Below are 27,710 nucleotides of genomic sequence, written 5' to 3'. Positions count from 1 at the left end.
TACACAAAAGTAAACCCCATTGACTTCAATTGAACTCACTACATTTTAAATGTTTATAGGACTACAGCTTTAATATTACTCTGTAAGCTGCTGTAATTATATATATATATATATATATATATATATATAATTAAAATTATATTCTATACATCTGTGTGTATATGAATGAATAGGTTTTAGACGATTTAGCCAGTTTATTACTGCACTTGCAACAGTTGTTGGGTTGTTTTTTTAAAAAAATACGCCACTATTATAATTTGTTTTTAAGCCTAAACAGAGTGTTTGTTATAAGAACAATGTAGGGTGTAACTGGTTGCTGGAGTTATGGGAAGTGTTTTGTAGAAATTAGATCCTTTACAAGACTGTTTTTGAGAAAGCTGTTTTCCACCTCTGGCTTAGCTATGCAATCAGATGATTTATCATGTGATGGATAATAAAGAAGAGCTCCAGGTTATCCAAAACTATTTGTTCTTGTTTTATCTTGGAATAATTAATAATGTATACCAATATGTCCTGTGAAAACTGAAAACTAAAAGGAAGTCCAAAATTAATATTTTAAAATCTTACCATATACCTACTATCCCATAAAGTGCACACCTTTCCCTGATTCAGGAGTTGTCAGGAAGCCATAGCTAATTATAGCTCCCTGCAATCTGCTTTTTGTGTGTGTTGCAGGTATGGTTTGGAAAAGGCAAACAGTTACCAAATGGTGGTGTAGATGGATAGCACACAAAATATTTAAATCACATTTGCTTCCACAAATGATTTTGAAGCACATAAGTCGCATTTTGGGTAGATCTGGCTGACATTCCTTCCAGGCTGCAAGTCCTTTCTATCACATTTTTTAGCCAAGCAGCTAACTTAGATGCAGGTACTATAAATGTTTAGGGAACACTTCAGCCCAGTCCAAGATGATGCGGATCTGCTACAGAAATCTGAATATATGCTCCATGAAATTAAACTTTGATTGAGGTAGACTTATTGAGGGGGCTAATTACAAATCATGTAAGAGCCAGCATGGAATAGTGGTTATAGTGTTGGACCTAGTACCTGGGAGCTCAGGGTTCAAATCCTGCTTAGCCACAAAGCCCATTGGGTGACCTTGGGCCAATCACAGACTCCCAGCCTAACCGACCTCATAGGCTTGTTGTGAGAATAAAATGGGGGAATATACACGACCATGAGCACCTCGGAGGAAAGGTAGGATACAAATGTAATAAAGAAATGTCATATAGCATGCAGCGAAGCAAGCTGAGCATCAGAGAAGAGAGTTTCCTCATCTACCTTTTCCTTGTCACTAGATATTGTGACTTTAGTGTGTGGATTCCTTGCAGACTGCTGACCAGTCAGATGTAGATGTGAGCAAAACCTATCCACCATTCCCTTCCGAAAGGAAAATGTGTGGGGCTCAGTAGGGTGCTGACCCATCTCAAAAAGCCACTGTAGGTCATAGTCATATTCTGAGTAACTGAAATTATTACAGTTACGAATGGGATCCGTTCCGGAGGCCCGGCCGCATCCTGAAAACTTTGTAACTGGAGGCACCCTTCTGCGCATGCACGCGGCACAATTGAGCGCTTCTGCGCATGCGTGCGCAGCGAAACCCAGAAGTATACACTTCCGGGTTTGCCGCGTTCGCAACCCAAAGTTTACTTATCCAGAGGGATACGTAAGCAGAGGTGCGACTGTACAGTCTTTGGGCAAGGATTTTTTTCTAAAAAGATAACATCGTTGCTTAATGATTTAGAATGCATGATTTGTATTTTTCAATCAGTTAGGCCTAGCTATCTTGAGTTCGTTTACACCATAGGGCTATATAAAAGCTGGCTCCCATGGTTCCGCTTCATTATAATGTCACATCAAGGAATGGAATCCAGGGAGAAATATGCAAGTGGATAATGGGTGGGACTACACTGATCTGAGTCAGTTCTCGCTTGTTTGTCTTGGAACAAAGTGGCTGTAATCTGAACACAGTTGTGGGGTGAAACAAGGATAATTCTGCGGTAGCATCATGCAGTCTTGACCTCAGAAATGAATGCAGATCGGCCAATTCCAATATAGTTTATAGAAAATTAGATTTAATTCTCTAGGCTTTAAGATGTTACATTCCTGGCCCACATGGGCATATGCATAAATGCCACATGTCACAAAGTGCTAATTACCAATATTATCTCAACAGAATCTTTGCAAGCTGAATGGGCCAGGATCAGTCTGCTATTCAGAGGCCAGAATGTTCTTAGAACAAACGTTTTTCTATTGTGTCCAGTGGGTCTTAGCCATTAGAAAGTGGTCTTGACACAATTCAGTATATAAACTTCTGTTTGGAATTTACCTAGAGGTGGCCTCCTTATTTGGTAATTACGCTCCAAATTATCTTTCATAGCCCCTGGCTTTATAGCTATATGATTCTAATGCATAAAAATGTAGGTAGAGTTTCAGTAGATGACAATGCTGGTACTTGTCAGATTTTATTTTCTAGTTCGCTGCTCATATTAATGTATTGGCTTGCTTCTAAACTAGAAATAACATTTGGGGAGGTGAGGGGGATATTCTCAGAATCCGAGGGCTTTATATTTGATTGTGACCAAGGTTGTTTTTACTATTAAAAGAAGAAGAAGCTTGCTAAATAAAACAAAATTGCATTTGAATGTCTTTGTTTGCTAGACTGGAATATTAGAGGAACAGTTACGAACGCATCTTCAGTGCTGTTTGACATTGAGTCGTATCTGGGATATGAACATCTCAGCCATCACCATACTCTGGGAACATTATAGCAAGAATCTGGTTAGTAAATAATGTCCAAGAAAGCTGTAAGTGGGCTCCCGTCACCTTGAGAAAGTTGTTATCTAGTCAAGTCTGCTTAGCAGTGGAAATGCTTATGGCCTCATTCCCCCTGCCAAAAAAACCCCTCTACAGTTTCATTCGTTTACAGTTTCCATCCCACTTCTTTCAAAAGGGTCTGAGTAGTTTCCCAATATCTACATTTTTTTTTAGAGGGAGGGGGAAAGATACGGAAGGGGAAAGAGAGCAACACCCTCCTAACTGGGAATCATTCTCTGACGTGAGGCTAGATTGTTCTTCCCCTTTGCCTCTGCTTCCACAGTTGTTTACAGAATTCCTCCAGAAAGGAAGGGGGAAATGGGATCCCATCAGTTGTGATCTTCTAACCAAATAGATACAACCAAGCAATTCTTTCCCTTTTAAGCGTTCTTGCAGGCTGGGAAGCAGCCTTCTGTTAGCCCCTTTTCATTCTATAGTGTTTCCTCCTTTACATCTGCAGTCACTGGACCTTTTAGTTTCACTCGGCAGCAGCTGCATTTCCACATGGTGATATAAGAGCCTGGAATGGAGCAGTCTTGTGTAGTGATGGCAATAAAGCCTTGTGCCAAGGAAGGGCATAGCTCAGCTGTAGCTTCAATATACTGTATTTTCTTTCTTTCTTTCAGAACAGTCACTTTACTATTCCTTGGTTTGGTCTCAAAGGTCTTGCAAATATTAGTAAAACACCCATGTCTATGTATGAGTCGGTGAAGAGGTGTTGTGGCGACATACATACTCCTGACATGTATACCACCAGCAATAGTTACCAGTTTTTTCTTCACATTTTGGTGCAAGTAATGAAGAAGGCAGCGAAGACCAATGCCACTAATCCATGGAAGCAGATCAAAGGAAGGTACAGTGGCTTTTGCAGTTTTCCACATGTTGATACTTTCGGTGATTGACTAAATTTGTTTTATGTAAGAAGCTGTGCATCTGTAGTGTCAGTATTCATGAATTCTGAAATATTCCCGAAATATTCATAAAAATTATTTTTTAAAATTTGATTGGGGGGGGGACCTTAAAGGTGTTTACAAAAACAATGAAGTTACCATTTAAAAAATGCAACAATAATCTAAAATATACAGAAATTTAAAACCAAAATAAATTAGACTAAAAACAATTAAAACTTACATGAAGCTTATAAATGTCTTGGCGTTTTTTATTACATCTGGACATTTTTGGATAAAAGGATAGTGGGTGGGGAAATGACAAGATGAGCCCTGCTGGATCAGGCCAATGGCCTATCTAGTCCATCATCATCCTCTCACAGTGGCCAACCAGATGCCTATGGGAAGCCCACAAGCAGGACCTGAGTGCAATGACACTCTCCTCCCTTTTGATTCTCAGGAACTGATCTTCAGAGGCACTCCACCTGAGTGGAGGAGGAGCATAGCCATCACAGCAAGAGCCGCCAATCACTAGCTGGATCCTGTGCCCCACCCCTGCAGTAGAGTTCTTCTCAATATTTCAGTGTACATGGACAAAAACCTCCTATACAGTGGTACCTCGGGTTAAGTCCTTAATTCGTTCCGGAGGTCCATTCTTAACTTGAAACTGTTCTTAACCTGAAGCACCACTTTAGCTAAAGGGGCCTCCTGCTGCTGTCGCGCCACCAGAGCACAATTTCTGTTCTCACCCTGAAGCAAAGTTCTTAACCTGAAGCACTATTTCTGGGTTAGCAGAGTCTGTAACCTGAAGCGTATGCAACCTGAGGTACCACTGTACTGTCAAATCTAAATGAGCCTTCAGGTGTTTTTGACAGCAACTCCTGTCACTCCTTACCAATGGATGTTCTAATTTGGGCTGAAGATAGCCCAGCAACATCCGGTGCATAAGAGTGTCTTAAGTAATATAGAGTAGACCCATTTAGAACTAATTCAGCCGCATATCTAGAGGTGGTGCATTACGACATGTACAATCATTATTTACAGTGGGAAGCTTTTCTGCACTGTCGTATTCAGGCCTAGCTGCCCTGTTCTGGTCTTTCAGCTACAGTGGTACCTCTGGTTACGTACTGAATTCGTTCCGGAGGTCCGTTCTTAACCTGAAACCGTTCTTAACCTGAGGTACCACTTTAGCTAATGGGGCCTCCTGCTTCCGCCGCGCCGCTTGTGCGCAATTTCTGTTCTCATCCTGAGATAAAGTACTTAACCCGAGGTACTACTTCCGGTTTAGCAGAGTCTGTAACCCAAAGTGTTTGTAACCTGAGGTGTTTGTAACCCAAAGTACCACTGTATTTGTCCTCTGAATAGCAGTAGTCTCTGTGGTACTAGATGAGAGATGGCTAGAACAGCTGGCAGAAAATATTGTCGAATCCATTCTTCTTGAGGTGTTTGCAGTTCATGTTAGCACAGTCCACCTCCCAGTTTTTTCATCTGGAGTACTCTGGTTCCAGACAAACTGATAGTTGAGGATAGGCCCACAACTCACCTTGAGCAGAAAGAAATTCAGCAAGGTCATTTACCATTACGGCAGTTCTTTGGAAGGCAGGTTAATGGAGCTTATTGAAGCAAAGGATAAATACAAAAAAAGGTTTTAAGGAAAGTGTCTTTGTGCTTTTTTTGCAGAATTTATTCCAAATTCCACCAGAAAAGAATGCGAGAACTGACAGAGGTGGGCCTGCAGAACTTTTTCCATCTTTTCCTCGTGCTGGCAGCTATAGCAGAGACAGAGGACGTTGCCAGCCGCGTGATGGAACTTCTGCATTTCCTTAGTCCAGTTTCTACGAGCCTTTCTCTGAGAGCTTTGATCTGGAAGGGCTACTTTGCCTTCATGTTAACGTATGTTGAAAGGAACATGGATATCAGTGTGCTAGCTGAGGAAGTCTCGAATGACTTCCACAAAAAGGCAAAGGAATTCTTAGTTGCCAGAAATGACCCCTTGCAGAAACAAAACCTCTGGGTGCTGCTTTCCACTTACGTTGATGGCGTCCAAGAAGTTTTTGAGACCAGCTGCCACTTGCACCTTTCCGAAGAAAAGCTGCTGAATGATGGCTTTAGTATGCTGCTGCCGGGTTGCCGAGAAGCTGAACTTGCAAGAGTCTTTAGCTTCTTGCAAGATGTTCTGTTCAGACTGAGGTAAGAGTTTTTTCATTCGTATTTTCTGAGGGTTTTTTCCTGCTTCAAACTTCTTTTATCAGATTACTCGCACATTGACTTTCATACACCTACCGTGTAATACGTGTAATTTATAATTGATTCATTTTAAATAATTTTATCCCACTTTGCAGCATAAAAGTTTTGGATGGCAAAGAACAACAATGATAAATTCATTATAACTTAAATTAATCAGAGGGCTGAGGTATGTAAGCAGAAGGCATGGATTCTTTAAATTATGAATTAGCGTGATGAAGATGTTGGATCCATTTTGGTACAAACTTACCATATTCATCCAAAGAAACATAGAGGCTAAAAGGTGTAAGCCACAAAACTGAAAACAGCTTACCAGTGTGATAAGTCTCCTGTTTGATGCCTGACTTGGACTACACAACAATAGTGTTTCAAGTATCTGGCCACCATATGGAATGAGTGTATTGCATTCACCTTGGTGGGTTTTGAGAATTTAAATGGAAGAATGCAAGAGATGTTAAGGGCTGATGAACACATGTTGATCACTTCTTGATGGCAGTATTAAGTGATGACTTGTGTCAGGGGTAGCTGTTCTGCCCCACATAGTATGGTCAGTGGTCAGGGATGATAGGAACTTTGGTCCAGCAATAACTGGAGAAAACCATATTGCTTACCCTTGACAGTCACTGTTCACAGATAGACAGCATTGTATTCCTTTTTAATGGATTTGAATCTCACTTGTATGGCAAGTCAGTAAATGAACGATATGTATGAACGAGTACAGCAGCCTTGTATTTCATCAGGGTTGCAAAGCAGGGACATAGTGCTCTGCTTTGCTATCCTATAGGCTTGCATACTGGCCATGGAAGAAGTGGCTTCACTTCCTTTGTGATCAATATGGAAGCTGACTGGAATGGTGAAGTGGGGCAGAGCGCTCTGCTTCACTGGCATGCTAGCCGACTGGACTGGTGAAGCAGCTCTTCTGTCTCTTTTGAGCAGTAGCAATAACTGTATTGCCTCCACTGTCTTGTGCAGGAAGCAGGTCAAATTGCTCTCCTGCCTCCTTGAGCAAGCTACTTGGCTTGTGGGATTCCGCGGATCCCGGTGCAGCTTGGAAATAATAGAAGCGGTTTGACAATTGCATGTTTACAGAGGCAAGGGTGGGAAGGAACACAGTGCCTTAATGCTGAGCTAATAAATGTGGTGCCCGCCAGATGTTGCTGGAATGCCGCTCCTAGCATCCCTAGCCATTGGCTATGCTGCCTGGGACTGATGGGAATTTGATTCCAGCAACAACTGGAGGGCAGCACATTGGCTATCCCTGGCTTATTGAAATGTTGTAAGCTGTTGGCATTCTCATTTGCTTCTGAACTTATACGTAATTGTATATTCATCATTTCTGTTGTAGATCTGGCGCGCGCGCGCACACACACACACACACACTCTCTCTCTTTTTATATATTACACATACCTGTCTGTAGAGCTTTTGCAATATTTCACGTAGCCCCAAAGTTCCTGCTTAGATAAAAATGACATAAAACAGGAGAATGGCATGGTGACTAGTAAAAATTGGAAGGATAGTGTCTCATCACTAATCAGTTTTGCCTTGATTTATTGATACAGTTTACAACCTCCAAACTGTCCTTTCCGCAATAAACATATTTCTGCCCACTAATTCACATTGGAGGCAGCTCTTCAATTTGAAGGGGGGAAAGCTGCCTTGGGGAGGTCAGAAGACATCTTCCCTTGCCGTCCTGCCACAAGCCCTAATGAGGCAGTTATTGATTGGTCACTGTAGAAATCTGAGGATTTGTGGGGGAGGAGCGCTAGAAAATATGCATTATGAACAGTGGGAAGAAACTGACCTGCATGTTTACCTTAAGTACTTTGTTACTGTCTGGATAGTTTGACTTCTGCTGTCACTAGCTTGTAAATCCAAGGACAACTGATTATTTTTTTTCCCAGGCTGTCTTTGAACAAAGATAAAGTGTTTGACAAAGGGTAGGTGATTTATTAGGAGGGTCTTTGTAAATTGGTTTAACTTGGTTTTTAAAAAGTGCAGACTATCCAGATGCAGAAGACACACTCTGGAACTGTACAAAAGCATTGCACGTGCTACCTTGGAAAAGGTCCTTCAGTCTTGAATGGCCTGCATAGTCCAACAGAGATGTATTTTTGATGTTCAAATAACATGAAATTCTTAATTTGAAAAAGCCTTAAATGGTGTATGAATTAATGATAGCTGTGAAGTTCTGATTCCAACTGCATGCTTTTTCACTACCTGATTGGAAAGCTCCTTCCTAGCTGATTGCTGTCAACAGGACCAGCCCTAATGTTAGGCAAAGTGAGACCTCAAGTAGCAAATGCTGGAAGATAGGGAGCAACAGTAAGGTAGGGGGGACAGAATTATTTATATTATTTAAAAGCATTTCTAACCTTCCCAGCTCACAAGAGCCTGGAGGTAGAGCGCAATAAAACAAGGCAAAGATATAGCATATCAGCAACACAGCATATAAACAAAAAACAGAGCAGGAAATGAACAAACCAGAACAGCATGCAACAAATCCGCATAATTACTGAATGCCTGAGTAAGCAAATACATTCTCAGCTGGTGGCAAAAGCTCACCAGTGATGACACCAACTGAATCTCAGAAGAGAGGAACTTTCACAAACATGGTGCAATGGCAAAGGAGGTCCTTTCTCTGGATACAGATGCCATGTCCATTTGGAGGAACTAATAGGGTCTCACTTGTAGTAGGGTCAGTTTGGGAGAAGGAGATGTGCCTTGAATCTCGCCAAGTTAGTAGTAAGCTGGTAGCCACTGCAGCTGCTTCAGGACAGGTGCTTCAAGACAGGCTGTCCCAATAGACATGTGCTGACATGGCAGGAATCTTCTCTTTCTCACCTGCCCCCTTTCCCAGTAGTGAGGAACACCGCTACAGGAAAGCATCTCCAGTGCCACTTGGTGATTTTGTGAAGGGGTCCTTAAGATTTCTGTGGCTCATTTGTGGATGAGATGAGTAGATAAAATTAGATGGTACTTAAGGTCAACCAAACCTTCCTTTCATGTGCTGTGCTCAGCCATCAGTAGCATATCAATAAGCATTTGGGTGGCTTGTGGAAGATTTCTCCTCCCTGGAGTTTCACCAGAGACTAAGTCAGGTTTGGGTGATAGCCATCTATAGTCATACTTTGCGTAGACGACTGAAAGCAAGTATGGGTGTTACTTGGTTAGATACCACCCTTTATGTTTGTGCTGGTAGTTGGTAGCCAGAGGGTTTATTCTAATTGGCTTCAAATTCATATCTCTATTTTTATTTCTCTGCTTTTCAGCATGTTACCCTTCCCAAATCATGAAGTGCTTAATATTTCTAAATAAAATTAATACTTCTTGCAACTTGAAAATGAACATGATGGTATAACTGTTTACTGATCCCAGTAAATGAATACAATATGCAGTATTTTGACAAAAGATTTGAGGCAAATCCATAAACCTGTTATATTATTGGCTGCGCTTGTGCTAATGTATGCATGTATGTTGGGTTTTTTAAAATGATTTTAGGTTGTTTTGCTTCGGTGCTATTTTTAATATGGTTTCAAATTTTTTAAATATCTATAACTGATTGGTGTGGGTTTTTTTAGTTGTATCTGTTATTTATTCATTTTATAAACTGCCTTGGGTTCCACATTGAGAGAAAGGCAGAATGTGTTTGCGTGTGCGTGTGTACATATACAAACCATATAATAATATTTATTTCCCAATTGTGTAAAAGCAAAATGCACATAGCAATATTGTAGCCCAGTGTGGAGAATCTGTAGCTTATTCTTTGTGGGTCTGCCAAGAATAGGGTTATAGAGCAATACCCTTGGCCAGATTAATAACATGCATTCTTGGCTGCCTCTCTGATTTGGCAAAGGAGCAAATGTCTCGCTGTAGCAATCCTTCCTGTTTTAAGATCCAGGTGGGAATAAGATATCAGCCCTTGCATAAATGTAATATTTCTGCCAACTGTACTGGGTGTAATAGTTCTAGGACTGTCAGAATGTGCAGGTAAGTAGGAAGTGAGATCACTGATTAAAGAGAGAAGCGGCTCCCTGTAGGCAGTTAGTTAATAATAACTTCATATGCCACTTTTCTGCTAACCCAAGATGATGGCTCACAGGAGCATTCCTTTATTGCTGATTAAGTAGCATTATGAAAATACTGACTTGGCTGTGTTAACTAAATGCCTTGGTATTTAAAGCTTAGAATGTCAAATAGTTGTAGCAATCCCCTTTAACACATCACATAGAGTTTCTGGAATCACATTTCAAGTCTCCCTTCTTCCTTTTATTTGAGGTGATAGTAGAAATGGCATTTTCTCCCCCATTTTGCAGAGTGAGGCATAGCCAACAGCTGTACTTTAATTATAGCCATTCATGCTGCTGTGTTAAGGGACTGTCATCCTTTCCATTATAACTCCTTTTATTTGCAAGGATTTATAACACAGCTATGAAAATTTGCTCTTGGGCTAAAACGTGATTCGTGAGGTCTTGTAAGAGTGTTCACTTTTTCCCTATTTCTTTTTTCTTAAGCAAACATTAAAAAGCTCTCACTTTGCTTGAATATAGCCTTCATGTTGAAAAGAGGAGGGGAGAGAGAGAAGAACTGGATGCTTTCTAGAATATTCTGTTCGTTTCTCTCTGAAACAGTTTCCCATTCTGTACTTGCATCTAGTATCTAGAGCAGTAATTTTCAAATTCTGTGCTGCAAGATCATTTCTAGCATGCTCCGAGAAATAAATGAGGGTTCCTTGATCTGTCTTGATTTCAGTCTTCATCTGATGGGTAAAATTGGATGGTTTAATTACGCTCAAAGTAACAAAAGCCACAGGGTTACCTTACCTGTGAAGGAAGCGCTCCCACAATAGTGATTTACACAGGAATTCAAGGGGTATGATTTCCAACAACCTGGTTCTGACTCTTGTACACAAAAAACAAACAAAAACTTCTAGTGGATTTTAGAGCATAGTAGTAGTCACTATAAATTCAGAGCTAAGAGTGCCTCAGCTACCAGAGTTTAGGGCAGGGGTCAGCAAACTTTTTCAGCAGGGAGCCGGTCCACTGTCCCTCAGACCTTGTGGGGGGCCGGACTATATTTTGTAAAAATAAATGAACGAATTCCTATGCCCCACAAATAACCCACAAATGCCTCTACCCATGTAAAAACACCAGGCAGGCCCCACAAATAACTCAGAGATGCATTTGAAATAAAAGGGCACATTCTACTCATGTAAAAACACGCTGATTCCCAGACTGTCCGTGGGCCGGATTTAGAAGACGATTGGGCCGGATCTGGCATCCGGGCCTTAGTTTGCCTACCCATGGTTTAGGGTAATACTGGCACAGAGAGAGCTCTTCTGCAAGGTACAGTTATTTGGATGGGATATTTGAAACACTGCAAATCTAAAACGGGTCCCAGCAAAGGATTTTAAAATTACTGTTGTAAAGGGAATTTTCACAGCTTGTGAACTCTGAATATGGTGTGAGAGAAGTAGGAAACAGGCATAAATCAACGATAGAACAAATGAATTGCATGCAGGGAGGTCCTAGATTAATTCCCTGAAATCTCTAGGTAGGGCTGGGAAAGACTGGTGCTTGAAACCCTGAATGGTGGGAATCACATGTGAGATTCCCATGCAGCAGAAGTTGCCCCCAGTTCCAGTCTCCACACAGAAGCAGCTTAAAAGGTCTAAACTAGTTTCCTGCTGCAGAAGATAAGGCTTCAGTAATACAGTTGCAGACATTGATATCTATGGACAGTTTGTAGGCTTTTCAGATACAGATACAGATATATTTAACTACCAAGTATCTCTGTTGCTCCAGCAAGTCAAAACGTAACGCAGTCAGACTGACTTCTCAAGATTGACCCTGACACACCAAACTGACATGCCTTAATCCCTTATAGTGGTGGTTTTCAACCAGTGTTCCGTGGCACCCTGGGGTGCCTTGAATGATGGACGGGTTGCTGGCCTCTGTCCCTCTTTCCTTCCTTCCCTCCTCTGATGCCCTCTCGTGTCTCTGCCTCTCCAAGGCTTGCACAGCTGTTTATCGCAGTAGCCCTGACTATAAGCTCCACAGGTGAATGGTGCCTCTGGGAGGCACCTCTCTTTGGGGCAAGGGAGGGGGGAGCTCAAAGACCAGGGACGGCAGGAGCAGCTGCCTGGAGGACTTCTGGGGAGAGGAGAGGATGCTGAGGAAACACTCCACAAAGGAGGGTGTTCGAAGCAGAGTGAAAAGCTGCCAGCTCTTCAGGCAAGGGGTGAGCCCCACAAAGAACGTAGTTGGTCAAGGGAGCCGTGGACTCAAGAATGTTGAAAACCTCTCACTTATTATAGAGACAGCACTGGGCTGTTACCATAGCAATGGATTTGACTGACCTTGCACATGTTGGCTTAGCTCATTCATGCAATGATTTATGCTCATGAAAGCAATTGGGCCTTTTCTACAGTGGCTCCCCATTTGTGGATTGCTGTCCACAGGGAGGCTCCCCTGGCACCTTCGTTACATATCTTTAGGTACCAGGCAAAAACATTCCTATTCTCCCAGGCCTTTGGCTAATTAAATAATCTATGGCCTTTTAAACTGGATGGACGGTGTTGTTTTTGTTCATTGCTATGCTGTGCATTTTTGTAATTTTATATTGTAAACTGTATAGAAATAATAATAATAATAATAATAATAATAATAATAATAATGGTATCATTTGCTTCCACAGAACATGTGTATTCTTTATACATATGTTTCCGTGGCTACATTAAGAGAAATCTAGCAATATTAAAAAGGGCACTGTGAAAGGAAATAGATTTGACAAGTGCCTGTTGTAGCTGTTAAAGCCTGAAGCATATTGAATTTGCAGTATGGGAGGGCAGGAGGCATGTATAGAAAACATTGCAAAAAGCTTGACTGAGGATTAAAATTATAAAAGGTATATAGCGAAGACTCTGAACATTATATAAAGTTTATGTGGATATATTTTGGAAACGTGAAGCTTAAGATACTTTTAGGTTTGTAGGGAACAAACCCTTGATAATAGAAGGAACAGTGTCTATCAACACTCTGGACATCATTGAGCTTTCGTGCAGGTCTGCAGATTAATTTTTGTATTTTTGTGGCGCTTGTAAACTTGTAGTTTATAATGACACCCACCCATAAAACTGAGCAGTAGGAAAATGTAGTGGTCAGAGGTGCTAATTTTCTCCTTTGGTTAGGTTTTGTGTCAGAACTTCATAGGGTCAATAGAGTTGTGAGCTGTTGTAATTTAAATATGTTGCAGACTAAAAAACAACAACAGTATTTAAGGTTTATCTGACAACATATCCCCCCTCAGCCAGAGCACCATTCCAGCAAAAATGGTTGTCTCTCTAATAGTCATTCTTCAATAGCTAGACTGTTGCTAAATCAACAAATAAGAGTGTATATTCATTATAGTTGTAGTGCACCCTGTAGTTCTTCAGACTGTGTGTGGAATTTCTACTTTGTATCTTTACTATGGAAATATATACTTGGTGGGTTTTTTGTGGGGTTTTTTTTTAGGGGGAGGGGGTTGTGTTACACTTTGTCATCAGAAATGCCCTGTGGGAAGCCCTCCGAGCCCATCAGGATACTTTCTTCTTCTTCTCTTTTTATATCATTGAACAGATAAGCTGATAAAGAGAATGCAGAGAAGTGTTTTTTACTCTGCGGTTTCAATATTAGGCCTTGAACAATATATTTTTCCAATATATTCATCTTCCTGAATACTATTGTCAGGGGGGAAACGTAATAGGTCTTAGAATTGAGTTGATCTTTGCCATAAGCTAAGTCTTCCTTTAAAAAAAAAAAAAAAAAAAAAGGTTCTTTTTCTCCATCTCTATAAAGATGCTTAGAGTGCTATTTGTTCAGTCACAGGTCGTTGCCTCTGATTTAGGAAGATATTTATGCCATGGACCTTAGATACAGTGGCTGTTCTGGTCTTCTTTACATGGATATGAGAGGCTCTTCTTGCCACACAGTATAAGTTGACATTGACACCACAGAAATGGTAACGATAGCTGTCATGTGAGCACTGAGCACTCCCCCTGTATTCCCCCCCTTTTCCGAAAGGTCTCCCAACTCTCTGAAACAGATTGATTTTTTTTTTTTTTGAGGGGGTAGGAGGGTGAATCTCTTCCACAAACAGCATCGTATTCACCAGCAGATAGACACTGTTGTGTTTCACCCAGTGTTTATAAGCAAATACCGTATTTTTCCGTGTGTAAGACTAGGTTTCTCCCCCCAAAAATAATGTCCAAATTTTGGGGGCGTCTTAAACACGGATAGATCTTTTCCCATTTTCTTAAATCAGAGTCCCCCCAAATAGGGGGCGTTTTATACATGGGGGCGTCTTATAAGGGGCGCAAAATAGAGTCTTAACACAGAAATAAAATAGCAGTATACAAGTTAGAGGGAATCGCCTTTCTAAAAAGGCATTCCACAGAGGTTATCAACGACTTGGATGATGGACTCAAGGGCATCCTGATCAAATTTGCAGATGACACCAAACTGGGAGGGGTGGCTAACACCCCAGAGGACAGGATCACACTTCAAAACGACCTTGACAGATTAGAGAACTGGGCCAAAACAAACAAGATGAATTTTAACAGGGAGAAATGTAAAGTATTGCACTTGGGCAAAAAAAATGAGAGGCACAAATACAAGATGGGTGACACCTGGCTTGAGAGCAGTACATGTGAAAAGGATCTAGGAGTCTTGGTTGACCACAAACTTGACATGAGCCAACAGTGTGACGCGGCAGCTAAAAAAGCCAATGCAATTCTGGGCTGCATCAATAGGAGTATAGCATCTAGATCAAGGGAAGTAATAGTGCCACTGTATTCTGCTCTGGTCAGACCTCACCTGGAGTACTGTGTCCAGTTCTGGGCACCACAGTTCAAGAAGGACACTGACAAACTGGAACGTGTCCAGAGGAGGGCAACCAAAATGGTCAAAGGCCTGGAAACGATGCCTTATGAGGAACGGCTAAGGGAGCTGGGCATGTTTAGCCTGGAGAAGAGGAGGTTAAGGGGTGATATGATAGCCATGTTCAAATATATAAAAGGATGTCACCTAGAGGAGGGAGAAAGGTTGTTTTCTGCTGCTCCAGAGAAGCGGACACAGAGCAATGGATCCAAACTACAAGAAAGAAGATTCCACCTAAACATTAGGAAGAACTTCCTGACAGTAAGAGCTGTTCGACAGTGGAATTTGCTGCCAAGGAGTGTGGTGGAGTCTCCTTCTTTGGAGGTCTTTAAGCAGAGGCTTGACAACCATATGTCAGGAGTGCTCTGATGGTGTTTCCTGCTTGGCAGGGGGTTGGACTCGATGGCCCTTGTGGTCTCTTCCAACTCTATGATTCTATGAGGTTCACCATATTTAGCTTTCACACACTACTTTAGAAGCTACATTATGTTTGTGCCCGTATACCCCCCCCGGCAAAACAAAACACGTGTTTTCTGTCCCCTTCTTTGGGAGAAATAATTATATACATTTGCAGTTTTTATTTCCTTGCTTAGCCAAAAAAAAATTAAATGAACAACTTTATTTTGATTTAAATAAAAACTTTATTTTAGATGCTGCTTTATTTTAACTCTATTATTCAAAACGTTTTACAGCATTTACCCCCAAAACACACACACACACACACACACACACACACACACACCCAAGCACACAAACGCCCTCCCAGGAGTGGTATGATTAAACAAGGAGCTGAAATACCCAAACTCTTCTGTCTCACATTCCCTGGCTAAGTTGCATCATAGAGATGAAGAGAATCATCTCTTATTGCGGTTATGTTCAAGATAGCCTAAAACAGCTGGAGGGGCCCCTTGCTCTCTTAAGGCTGCATTGCCCAGTGCAGCTCGCTGAAAGATAAGAAAATACTGATCTCAAAGAGGGTCGCTGTGAAAATGCATTGCTCTGCCTAGGCTACTACCATGTCAAAAGTTGCTTCTTTTCTTCTCTGCTGTAACCATTTTATCTAGCAAACCTGCTCTGACGCTTGTTCTGTAACCTACCTGTCAGCTATACATGATTTACTGTTGTGAAAGACTAAATCCACCAAATATGCTTTGGGGGGGGGGGGAGAGAAAAGTACAAAACCATTTCAAGAGTATACGAGCACCTGCTGCTCATGGCTCATAGTTGTTTAGAAAAATATGTGATCCCTGAAGAACATCAATGTACATTTATTTTCTGGTTGAAGCACTCCACTTTTGAAACTACAGGTTTTTTTTCCCTTCAATGAACTTTCCTCTTCATATTTCTTTTCTTTGCAGGTGGTGGTGGGGAAAATAGCTATTTATACAGATTTGCGGGATTTCTCCTCTCCCTCTTATTGAACAAAGAGTGGGGGAAGGATCCAGTGATAGTTAAAATAAAATAAAATCTAATTAGCATTGAAATACCTTGATTTGGATTGCTGCTTTTTTAGCTTGGAAGACCATATAGATAGATAGACAGATAGATATCTTTGTCTTTAGGATAACTTGCCAGATTTAAGGCTTATTTAAAATGAAAAGAAAGCTGAAGCAATTTTCTTTATTCCATTTCAGTCTCCTAAGGCCTATTTCCCCCTGGTGAGCTCATAGCAACAGGGGGGTTTAAGGGAATTCAGCTTTCTGCAAATTAATGTCTCACATCATGAAAATTCAGGACTCCCCCCCCCTCCTTCCTATCTTGAAAAGTAATACAGTGAGTGCGAGTATTATTTCTTGCCAGCGGGTGGAAGATGAATGATTTTGTCACAGTTTTACTGCTTGATGAGCAGTGTCCTGAGGGTCAGGCTTAAGTCTGTGTCACTATGCTGCTCATTACTCTTGAGCTAAATAAGGGCTGATTGGATCTAAATTGCCTAGCACATGGGCCACAGATGAGCTCAGTGAGTAGGGGATGACCTGCTATTCAGGCTGGGAGTAACCCCAGTGTGCAAATGCTGCATTAGAACACCGTGGGAGAACGAGAGGCTACTGACTGCTGCCAGCAAAAGAAATCGAAATGTAAAAAACTCTTTGATGCTGCAGTGTTAGAATTTGAAATGTAGGAAGTGACAGGTTGATGGTACTTATCAGCTTTGGCTGGATTAGAGAACAGTGTCATCTTGCTTATATAATGACAGAAGAATGAAGCAAGTTCCCAACCAGTCTGCGCTGCCTGCACCCGGTGGCTGCTGTCAGACTTGATGCTGCCTCCTACTGGCAGCCTTAATGCTAGAAGTGGCAATGGCATTGACAAATCTATGGTGATGATACACTTTTAATTATTATTTTTCTAGCGTTCCAGAAACTGGAAAGAGAAGAAATGCGTGTGTGTCTTTTCTCCAGTACAAACAAAAATGGAGAGATAGGGGGAAATAGCGTCGTGCATTTCTAGGGTGTAATAGTCCTTTATAAAATACTTGGGAAAGGAGGCTTTGATAATGAGGGCTAGGCTAAGATATTCTGCCTTCATTTTTTATTCAAAAGATAAGCACATTCTTCTTTTATTTATTCTGTCTCTTTGGGAACGGTTTGTGCTGGTTTTAGAACTGTGATTCCAGAGGATAAACTTGAATGAAAGCTTGCTCTTTCCTCCACTGAAGGTTTTTAAACAGAGGTTGGGTGGCCATCTGTCATGGATTCTTTAGCTGTGATTCCTGCATTGCAGGGGGTTCGACTAGATGATTCTTAAGGATCCCTTCCAACGCGACTATTCTATAATTCTATTAAATAACATTGAGAGTACTGACCTTGGATTTCAGCAATTTGAAGAATGCTTTGAACACTGCTGTGTTTGTCTGGTTATGTTTAGTGTACTTTGGGCATCTTAGCACCTTCGTTTGTTGACAGATCGGTGATCAGATCTGCACCCCCCTTTTATTCTGTTCTGATGCCAGTTGGGTTATTTGAGAAAACTCTGTGCTCTTTTAAATTTTTCAGTTCATGGGTCAGAGTGCACTTCATCAGATGCATGATGTGTTATCTGAGTTGTGTGTATGTGTGTACGCATGGAATACAACACATAGACATACACACACAAAAAGATTGGATCGAAGTTAGAAGGAACTGAAATACAAGAAGTGACAGTGGTATTCTTGGACAATGTCTCATGGACTTTTATGAGAAAAACAATAGAGGCTATGAAGTTTGGAAGAGAATTTACCAATGCGATAACAATATATACTGAAAATGGGCCAATAATGGCAGCACAGCAGATAAATGAAGCATCAAAAAAGGAACTAAAGAAGGTCGTCCCCTGTTGCCATTGTTCTTCATTTTAATATTGGAAGTCTTAGCCAGAAAAATACAAGAGGACAATGATATAAGTGGAATCCGAGTGGACAGTGAGCCCATAAGCTGAAAGCCTTCGCCGATGATGCAGTGATGATGTTGGAGCACCCGTTGAAAAGTTTCCCAAAGGCACTGGGAGGGGGGAGATTATATATTTGGGGATATGACTCAGCCAAAAAAATGTACTTTTCCCAAGACAATTACTCAAAAATTTGGAATGATATTGAAAAGGACCTAGAAAATTGGAGTAGAACGAATCTCTTCTTTTTAGGAACAATTTCTGCAGTCAAAATGAATATCTTACTCAAGATGGTTTTTTTATTCCAAACACTGCCATTGATAAATGGCTCCAATTGCTTTAAGCAATGGAAGAAAGATGTAACAAACTTTATATGACAAGGGGGAAAACTGCGAGTTAAATATAAAATCCTCATAGACACAAAGAATAGAGGGGACATTGCCCTCCCAGACCTTAACCTCTACTACAAGGGAGTGTGTTTGTGTTGGATGAAAGAATAGATGGAGTTAAAGAAACACTAATATTTTAGACTTAGAGGGATTCGATCTATGTTTGGGTGGCACTCCTACCTTTACTATGACAAAACCAAAGCACACAGAGGTTTCCAAAATCATGTGATAAGAAGCTTGTACATTGTCTGGTTGAGATATAAAGACCTTTTGGAAAGGAAAACCCCACGTTGGATATCACCTACTGAGGTGGTATCAGTGGGTGGGGGGGATTTGGAAAATAAGTGGGGTACATATAAGGCCTTTATAGAATTTAAAGAAGGAAGAGCAAGACTAAAAGAAAGGAGATATAATAATGGATTATCAATCGTTTAATGGCTCCAATATATTCAATTGAATGAAATATTTTTAAAAGAAAAAGGATTAGTGGAAGGAGGCTCAGAATTTGAAAGAATTGTTTTAGGAAATAACAGAAAATTAATATCTAAAATATATAAAAAACTATTGGAGTGGGAGACCAAAGACTAAATGGTAAAAGCAATAATGACCCACTGGGCAATAGATATTGACCATAATATAGAATTATCAGTGGGAGAAATTATGGGGGGGATGAATTTTTCAGCCTGCTATATTATTAAAGAAAACCTATAAATGATAATGTACGGGTGGTACTTGACACCCAGTAAGTTGGTAAAAATGTATTTTTTTAAAATCCAAGCTGTTCTGGAAGTGTCAAGATGTTGAGGGAACCCTAATGCACATATGGTGGAAGTGTAAACAAGCCAAGGATTATTGGGAAATGATCTATGTAGAACTAAAAGAGATTTTTAAATTTACGTTTTCCCAGAAACCCAAGACCTTCCTACTAGGCATAACATATGTCAATATCCCTAAAAAGGCACTCTGTTTCTTCTTAAATGCAACCGCTTGCAGCCAGAATACTATATGCCAAAAAAATGGAAGGAAAACGAAATCCCAAACAAAGAACAATGGCAAAATGAATTGATAGAATACCCAGAGCTAGCATACATGACAGTGAAAATAAAAAACCAAGATGAAACTCAGGTAAAGGATGAGTAGAAATACTTGGGAGAATATTTAAAGAGATATAATATTTAACTTACAAGTAGGAACAACAGTTTGAGCAGCAGTTACCAACAATAAGGGATATTTATAGGACAAAATAGGATGGAAGAAAAGGATATGCAGCAAAATAAGGTTTGATTAGAATGCTACGGGGGAATGGACTGGGAAGTCCTGAGAGAAGTGATTTATTATGGAAAATGTACGGTGTACATTCATAATTTGGAAAATGTATAAATAAAAAAATAGGAGGAACTGAAATAGAGAAAAGTGGAGAGAACATTTCTAAAAAGTTGGCTTTTCTGAAATGCACACACCTTTTCTCAAAGGCTGGAAAAAATAGCTAGGAATGCCCCAAGGATTCCCCAGGGTGAGGTTATGGTTCAGGACTGGTACCAATAACATTTTTTATAAAATTTTGCTCAGCTTTACATGGAACATTTCTCCCTGTCTCTTAGTAGGAAAAAGAACAGGGTAATTCTAATATAGCAGGTCCATGAGCTTGCCTCGCTCCCCTTCCTCCCCTCAAAAGCAATCTGCAATGTTATTAAAGATCACTTAGCCACAATCAGGTCTATGGGAGAAGATCTGTGGAAGGCAAAAATTGCTCCCATCCTTTTCCTATGGGGGTCTCTAGGGGAAAAGTGCTCTGCTGCCTGAGATTGGGTGATAGATGAGCAAAGGGTGGACTACTTTTAAATATTATTTTCAAGCATGTTGTTGCTTTTATTCTTAAACTGAAATTGCACAAAAGGAATAAAGTTTCTTAAATTTGGTGCCTTGTTTAAAACAAACTTCACCACCACCCTGACATTTAATTCAGTCTTTAACAGTGAAAACCTTTGATATGTCTGCATTATGAACGTTATGACAGAAAAACGGTAGTTGATAGAAACCCTCTTGAGCTTCATTGTTGCCTTTTAAGTTTGAAACGGGTGGAAGGGACACAAGACTGAATTTCACTTCATTAGAGTTCATTACAAAAGGGTTTTGCTGTATTGCAGAGTGGTGCTGAACCTCTGGAATTTTTAATGACTTCAGACACCCTTTAGAAGGCTGGGAAACTGAGAGCACAATGCTGTTTCAGTGGAAGTTATTTTCTAAACAGGAACATTTCTGAAAAAGTCCTTAGTAGCTCTATCTCCCAAGTCCTTAGCAGCTCTATCTTCATGTAAATTAACACTGTAAATTGTGCAGCTAGTGAGGGGGGTGGTAGGAATTAAAATAATTCCAATAAATGGTTTAATTTATGCCTCAGCAGTTAGCATGCTCCTGGTTAACAGAAATACCCTTCGGCTACACAGGATTTTGGAGGGTTGTAGGGCACTCATTTGCACATAAATAGCCATTAACTGATAAATTCCCAGAGGTCTCCTGTTGCATGCTAGTGGTTTTGACCTACTTAGCTAGCTTAAATTTGTTTTACAGAATTATTATAATTCCATCCTTGGCACTTAAACTTTGTGATTAATGCAAGCCTCACAATACAATTAAAGTATAATTACACAGATTTACAGTTTGCTATCATGGTGTTATTGTTATTACAAAAGAGCTGGTTTTGGCAAATATTAGAAGAATTAGGGTTCTGATACCCATCACTTTGCAGTTATTAAGTGATTATGTTAAATGGGACTCCTTTACCTCTGAAGAATGAGTTGGAGAGAGGTGAAACATTAACACACTGAATGGCTTTAAGTGATTGTGCAGGAGCTATAAAGTAATTTCTGTCACATATCCGTAGATGATAGGATGCTTTTATTAATCTTCATATTGGAGAGGGCAAGAAGCACCCTTTAATTCTGTTCCTTTAAATCATTTCATTAAGAGTTGAAATGTAGAGACTGTGAGGGGTTGTGTCAGTTATCATAAGTAATGGTTGTTTTGGATAACATGCATCTGAAATCTGGAATCACAGTTGATCTAAAACACAGAAGTGGAAAACTGGAAACTCATACCAGCACTCAACTGATCCTAAGTAGATCTGTTCAGACTAGCAGTCTTTATGCTCAAGTGCTGGATCAGCTTGAGGATCAATCTAAATTCTGCTGGCTGCATTCAGTCCAAGTATGCCAGAGAGGTGGATGAAGATTAATGAGCAGGGCATGTCTGCTGTAGCAGTCTACAGTGGGTCAATGCCAATTTGCAGCATCTGTAATGCGCATCTGACCTGACCCCTCTGCACTGTAACACACATCTGACCTGCATGGTGTGCGCTGACAACATATGGAAATTGGTATAGACTTGATGGAGCATTTGTGTTGCTATGCTGAAATCTCTGCCATTATGAAAAGGGGTATGTTTTCCAACTTACTTTGGTGGGGAAAATGGGCTTTGCATACAAGCTCTTTCACTTTGATGTGCATGGCTTGGACCAGATTTAATGTTTTCAGATGCAATACCAGGGCTGCCTCATCGTGACATGTTGTGTCGCTTTACAAAATTTGCACTAAGTAAATTTCGAGTCTTAATGAAATTGGTTTTTCTCTCTCTAAAGTACTGAGGTCTTATTTAACACAATCACTTAATTACTGGAAAGTAATGGTTGTGAGAATCCTGATTTTTCTAATATTGCTCACCATTTCATAACTACAGGAGCTCAGATTACGGTAATTCAATGCAATAGACAGGCAGTACTTTCACTGCAGATGAGTGGTTAGTTCGTCTGCATGTTGATTCAACTCATGGGTGGGTCCTTCTGAATAGGGTTTAAAAAAGTATTTACTGTACCTCTTCAGGAGTAGTCTTTGTATAATTCTTACTAAGAAGATGTGGTTGTTCTGTATTTGGGATTGGCAGGTAATGCCTGGAGAACCCTTTTTATCTTGTCAAGTTCAAGAGCAGGCATTACAGCAGCATTGCCCTCCCTGGTCCCATTGTGCACTCAACATCCTTGTCTACTAGAAGCCTAAAGGGCAGAGAGGGATGGGGAAGACATGACTATGGGACTGCTGAGGAAATTGGAAGTTGTCTTCACTGAGACCTGGAAATTCTGTTTGGGTGAATACAGATGGCAATCAAACCACGTGCAAAATACAGTGAGCTCTTACCACTTGGTAGAGAGTCATTCTTTGTTATACATGAGAAAGCATGATAGGGGAAACTTGCACCACATTTGAGGAGCTGGTAACCATTTGGGGGGAAAGCCTTATTACATGATAAGCTGTATTTCTGTGCCTTTGTGCCTTCTTTATCAAGCGTAACATTTATACTTTTGTTTTTAAGGGAACATAAGAAGCTGCTTCATACAGAATCCATCTAGCTTAGTAAGGTTGACACTGACTGGCAGCAGCTGTCTCCAAACACTCCTTAGAGATTCAGGAGATTGAACCTGGGGCATTTTCAGTGCAAAGCATACGCTCTTACACTGAGCTATAGCTATTCCTCTTAGTTGATGCTTTTAGCCTGTTAACTGTTATAATATTATTTGAAAACAGCATTGATTTTTTATTTTGTCTTATCTAGGTCCAAATAATAGTTTTGGTTACTAACAGAAATAAAACCTTTTGAAGTATAACTAGTTATTTTATATAAGGGATGCTCTGCTCTTGCAGTAAAGTGTGTGACAGTGCGGTCTTGTACCTGTCTCCTCTAAAGTAAGTCACATTGTGTTCTATGATGCATTCACTCAGGTAGATGGATGAACAAGTATAGCCTTGGTTGCTCTGTTTATTTCCAGTGCTCCTTCTTATTTTTAATAAACTTGCATGCAAGGTAATTTTTATCCTAAAGGGTAGCACAAATGCAAAGCATTGGCAAAATGAGAAATGGTCAGCAAATAAGAGGTTTGCAGAGCCAACTTGCAACGGCTGCCCTTCCATAAAGAGAAACATTTACCCTGCCATAATAAGAGTGCTAATGAATTCAGAAATCCATTGATTTCTCTGCCTCCGTGCAGATTATATGCAGACTTGCTTCAAGGAGAGGAATTTATGAAATGTTTGCTACATCCAGCAAGCAGTGCCGCTATAATACTGCTGCTTCCTCAGTGGTTTTCGTTGATCCTGTAGAGTGAAAGGACAGGAGGATCAGCTCAGGTCTAAATGAGATTACAGCTGGTTCGGCAGCTTATCTGGTCTAATGCCAACTAGTGTGGCTTTGCAGGTCCTAAGGGGTTTACAACAGAAACTGTTTATTGAGTATCATCGGTTTACTCAACACAAGCAGCCTAATCCTTCCCAGCCTCAGCATGTTGCAGGATTGTATGTGAAGCCAAACCAAAAGCTGGTGCAGCCAGAGCCTCAAGAGCCCTTTTGTCTCGCGTGATATTGATTTCCTCCCCTCCTTTCTAGAAGCATTAAAAGTCAGTAAAAAAATAAAACCGATAACCAGCCCTATTGTGAGCAAAAGGTTAATCTGACCTAAAATCTTACAAAAGCACCCATTAACCCTAGAAGGGATGGCAGCCTTTATTTGCATTTCCATTCATTGGTTTTCCCCATTCCCCCCCCCCCTCAAATTTCAAGAAACAAGATAAGGAAAACATCTTAGAAATGTAATAATGCAATGCCTTGCAGTTTCTTGTCTAATAGCTGCTACGATTTTAAATAGTAGAGTTTGTATTGGCAGCTACAGTTTTGACTTCCCTCACATCTCAGAGAGCTACTGTTTCTACCTTGTGAGAGGAAACGAGGAGTCCAAGTCTGCTAATTCCTTCCCACTTCTCCTGAGTGGATGTTGAGTGTACTTATGCACTGGAGGAATACAAGTAGGAATGCTCCCAAAGGAGGAAGTGTTTAGATCAGGAGTGGGAAGCCTGTGGCCTTCCAGATGTTGCTGGCCTCCAGTCAGCCTCATCCAGAATGGCCATTGGTTGGAGATAGTGAGAGTTGTAATCAAACAGCATCTGGAGGGGTCACAGGTTCCCATCCTTGGTTTATATGCCAGATAAGTATCCCATTACCAAAGAATCATGTGTTTGGTGTGCTGCATATCGAGGCTTCCTGTCGATTACAAATGTTGTGCCCATCATGCCACTGCTGCCAGAATATGAGTTTCACCCTAGGAGTGCAAGGATTTATCAATAACAAATCACTCAAGGCAGATTGAGGTGGCAGGTGCTGGAATCTTTATTTTACTTTCTTTCCAGTTGTATCTTATTCTTTTATGCCGTAAGCTGCCCAGAGAACAATGTTACCCGGCTGTTTTATAATAATAAAAAACAGTTAAATTTAATAAACTAGTAAAATGCTGGGAACTGTGGAGCACCTGTGGGAGTTTGCCACCCAGCTTATCCTACGATAACCTGTTTCCCTCAGGTGCAGTAGAGAACACTGTCCTGTATCCCTTGTTAAAGTAAGCATCACCTGCCAATCCAATTGGCTTATGTACTTGTAACTGTGTGTGTGCATGTCTGTCTTGTCATTTCCCCCAGGTAGTGAAATGTATTGGGCCATCCTGGTCAGTAGAATCAAGTGGCAGAACTAAAGCTGCTACTTCTGGCTCCAATTGAGGGAATCAAATGTTTGATCACACCTTCCCATAGAAACGGACAGTGTTAGACGTAGGCAACCTGGCCTCACAGACTGTTTTAATAAGCAAGATGGTCTTTTCATTTTCCCTCCATGGGAAGCATCCAAACATGCAACATTTCGATGCCACCTGTAGCTGAGTATAGTACAGCCTAAGAAAATTTTCACAACTTCTAATTCTGCTAATTGTATACAATGTCCCTAAATAAGGCCAGCTGGATTTATTTAGTTGGTGTTGGTTTAGCTCCCTCCATTCTGCTCCAGTGGGGTAGATAATAGTGGAAGGCACAGGTAATATTTTTGATAAGATATCAGATGGGAAAAGCAGGTTATCTGTCTCATACCCATGTGTGTAAAATTCCCATGTGTACGTTTTGAAAGATATGAGAAAGCAGAGTGAAATGGATTCTGCTAAAAATGATGATCATTCTAAACATGAAGCGAGTCCATAATTTAAACCTAATGGACAAGTTGGGTTCATGATAAAAATGTAATATTTATTCTATCGCTTCTATTTTATCAAACAGGTCTCTAAAGCAGTGGGTTCCGCTCGTATAATAATGAATGTTTAGTGCATTTGGCAATAAAAGCTATTGGCAGTGAGTGTTTAAGTTCTTTGTTCAGTCACATGAATGGTGCAAATCAAAGCATTTTTTGTCACTGTGAGACGTTTTCACCTACATATTGCTTCCCCCCATGCGCGGGTCACTAAATGAATTACATTCAGTTTTACAGCTTAGCTGGTGTTGGAACTTGTTAAATTGATGCCCAGTGGTGGAACTCGTAAAACAGTTTCCTGTTAATGTGACGAGGCAGAGTTCACATTGTTGATGGTGGCTTTGATCTCATAAACTATCAGTTCATGGTGTCTCAGAGCTGCTGCTATAGGTTTAGCAAGCCTACCGTTGTCTCTGAATGACAGAAAATTAGCTCTGTTGTCTATCACTTGCTGTAGAGAACAATCTGAAAAGTGAATGGCTGGTGTCTAATGAAAAAGCTTTTGCTAAAAAGGAAGATAGGTTACATGAACAAAACATTTTCCCTACTACTATACATAGATTCCTTCAAGAGCATTAAATATTTCACTTGCTACTTTATCATCTTTCAAGGGCTACTTATGAGCAGATCTGGACAGTGGTACCTTGGGTTACAGACGCTTCAGGTTGCAGACTCCGGTAACCCAGAAATAGTACCTTGGGTTAAGAACTTTGCTTCAGGATGAGAACAGAAATCGTGCGGCGGCGGCAGTGGCAGCGGGAGGCCCCATTAGCTAAAGTGGTGCTTCAGGTTAAGAACAGTTTCAGGTTAAGAACGGACCTCCAGAATGAATTAAATTCGTAACTAGAGATACCACTGTATAGGAATTCTCTGTTAAGCAGCGGTTTCCCATGGGTCTTAAACTTAGCTGGATCTTGCCCTTACAAACCAACATACCACTCTCTGCTTAACACTTGTTTCATTTTTTGAAAGCAACCTCTCATTAGTACATTGGTACCTCTGGTTGTGGACAGGATCTATTCCGGAGGTCCGGCCTGATCCTGAGGTTTTCGCAACTGGAGAGACCGCTTTTGCACATGCACATGTGGCGGTTGAGAGCTTCTGCGCATGCACACGCAGCAAAAACCCTGAAAAATACTTCCGGGTTTGCCGCTTACGCATCCTGAAGTTTTCGTAACCGGAGGGATACATAAGCGGAGGTACCTCTGTAGAAGGAAAGTTCATCCTCAATATTTGATATAGAAGCTACAGATCCATTCCAGCCTTTTTATTCTACCTGCGTCTCTCTGTGTTCCCAACATCTGAGTGGAGTGGCACCTGAAGGAGCCGGGATGCCGCTCAGTATAACATTACAGTGTACCTGGGCACACCGTGTGTGCACACCTGGTGTGCACGCCTATGCTAATGTCATGTCTTCACCACTTCCCAAACCAGTAATGGGGACAGCACAGGCTGCAGAGTAAACAAGTGTGTGTATACAGCCTAAGCTTCTGAGTCCCCCAATACCAACTTTTCAGAAGGCCTTCTAAACCCAACCCAGAGAGGCTATACTGATTTCATTACTTTGCCTTTCTCCCCCACCCCCCACCCACCGTCAGATTCAATAAATATGGAGAAACCATGCACTAGTGTAATCTAGTGTGCATGTAGTCAACTGGTTACTTGGATTGTAAATCAGTGTTCACTAATCATTGTACATTTTCTGTCAAAGTTTTAATGTGTACATATTTATCATATACTTTGTACTATAGCTTATGTCCCTTCTAGGCTTGACTATATTAAAAATATTAAAAATGCACGTATTATACATAGTTTAAAATATATGTGCTTAATGCAGAGTTTAATTTATTAGACTAATATTTAAAATTTTATAAACATGGATGTGACATTTGGATCTAATTCTAGACTTGCGGATATGCTGTTTAAATTTGGAGTATCCCTTTTGCTTCAAATCTTTTGAATTTTGTACTGATATGTGG

At 40.7% G+C, this 27,710-nt stretch overlaps 1 protein-coding gene across 2 annotated transcripts in view; it reads left to right on the top strand.

The window, feature by feature from the left end:
* The window catches only part of MMS22L (MMS22 like, DNA repair protein), a 73,682-nt gene that overhangs the window by 21,031 nt on the left and 24,941 nt on the right, over nt 1–27,710 (top strand). For both annotated transcript variants that reach the window (XM_080997529.1, XM_080997530.1), the window contains 3 exons: nt 2,665–2,784; nt 3,447–3,673; nt 5,388–5,897. In XM_080997529.1, the coding sequence (XP_080853655.1) occupies nt 2,665–2,784; nt 3,447–3,673; nt 5,388–5,897 (857 nt within the window). The remainder of the gene's footprint in view (nt 1–2,664; nt 2,785–3,446; nt 3,674–5,387; nt 5,898–27,710) is intronic.

This window comes from Podarcis pityusensis (assembly GCF_964106645.2).
Source record: "Podarcis pityusensis genome assembly, chromosome: 3".
Taxonomy (NCBI): Eukaryota; Metazoa; Chordata; class Lepidosauria; order Squamata; family Lacertidae; genus Podarcis; species Podarcis pityusensis.
The sequence above is the reverse complement of the archived record's forward strand: the minus strand, read 5'-3'. Positions and strand labels throughout refer to the sequence as shown.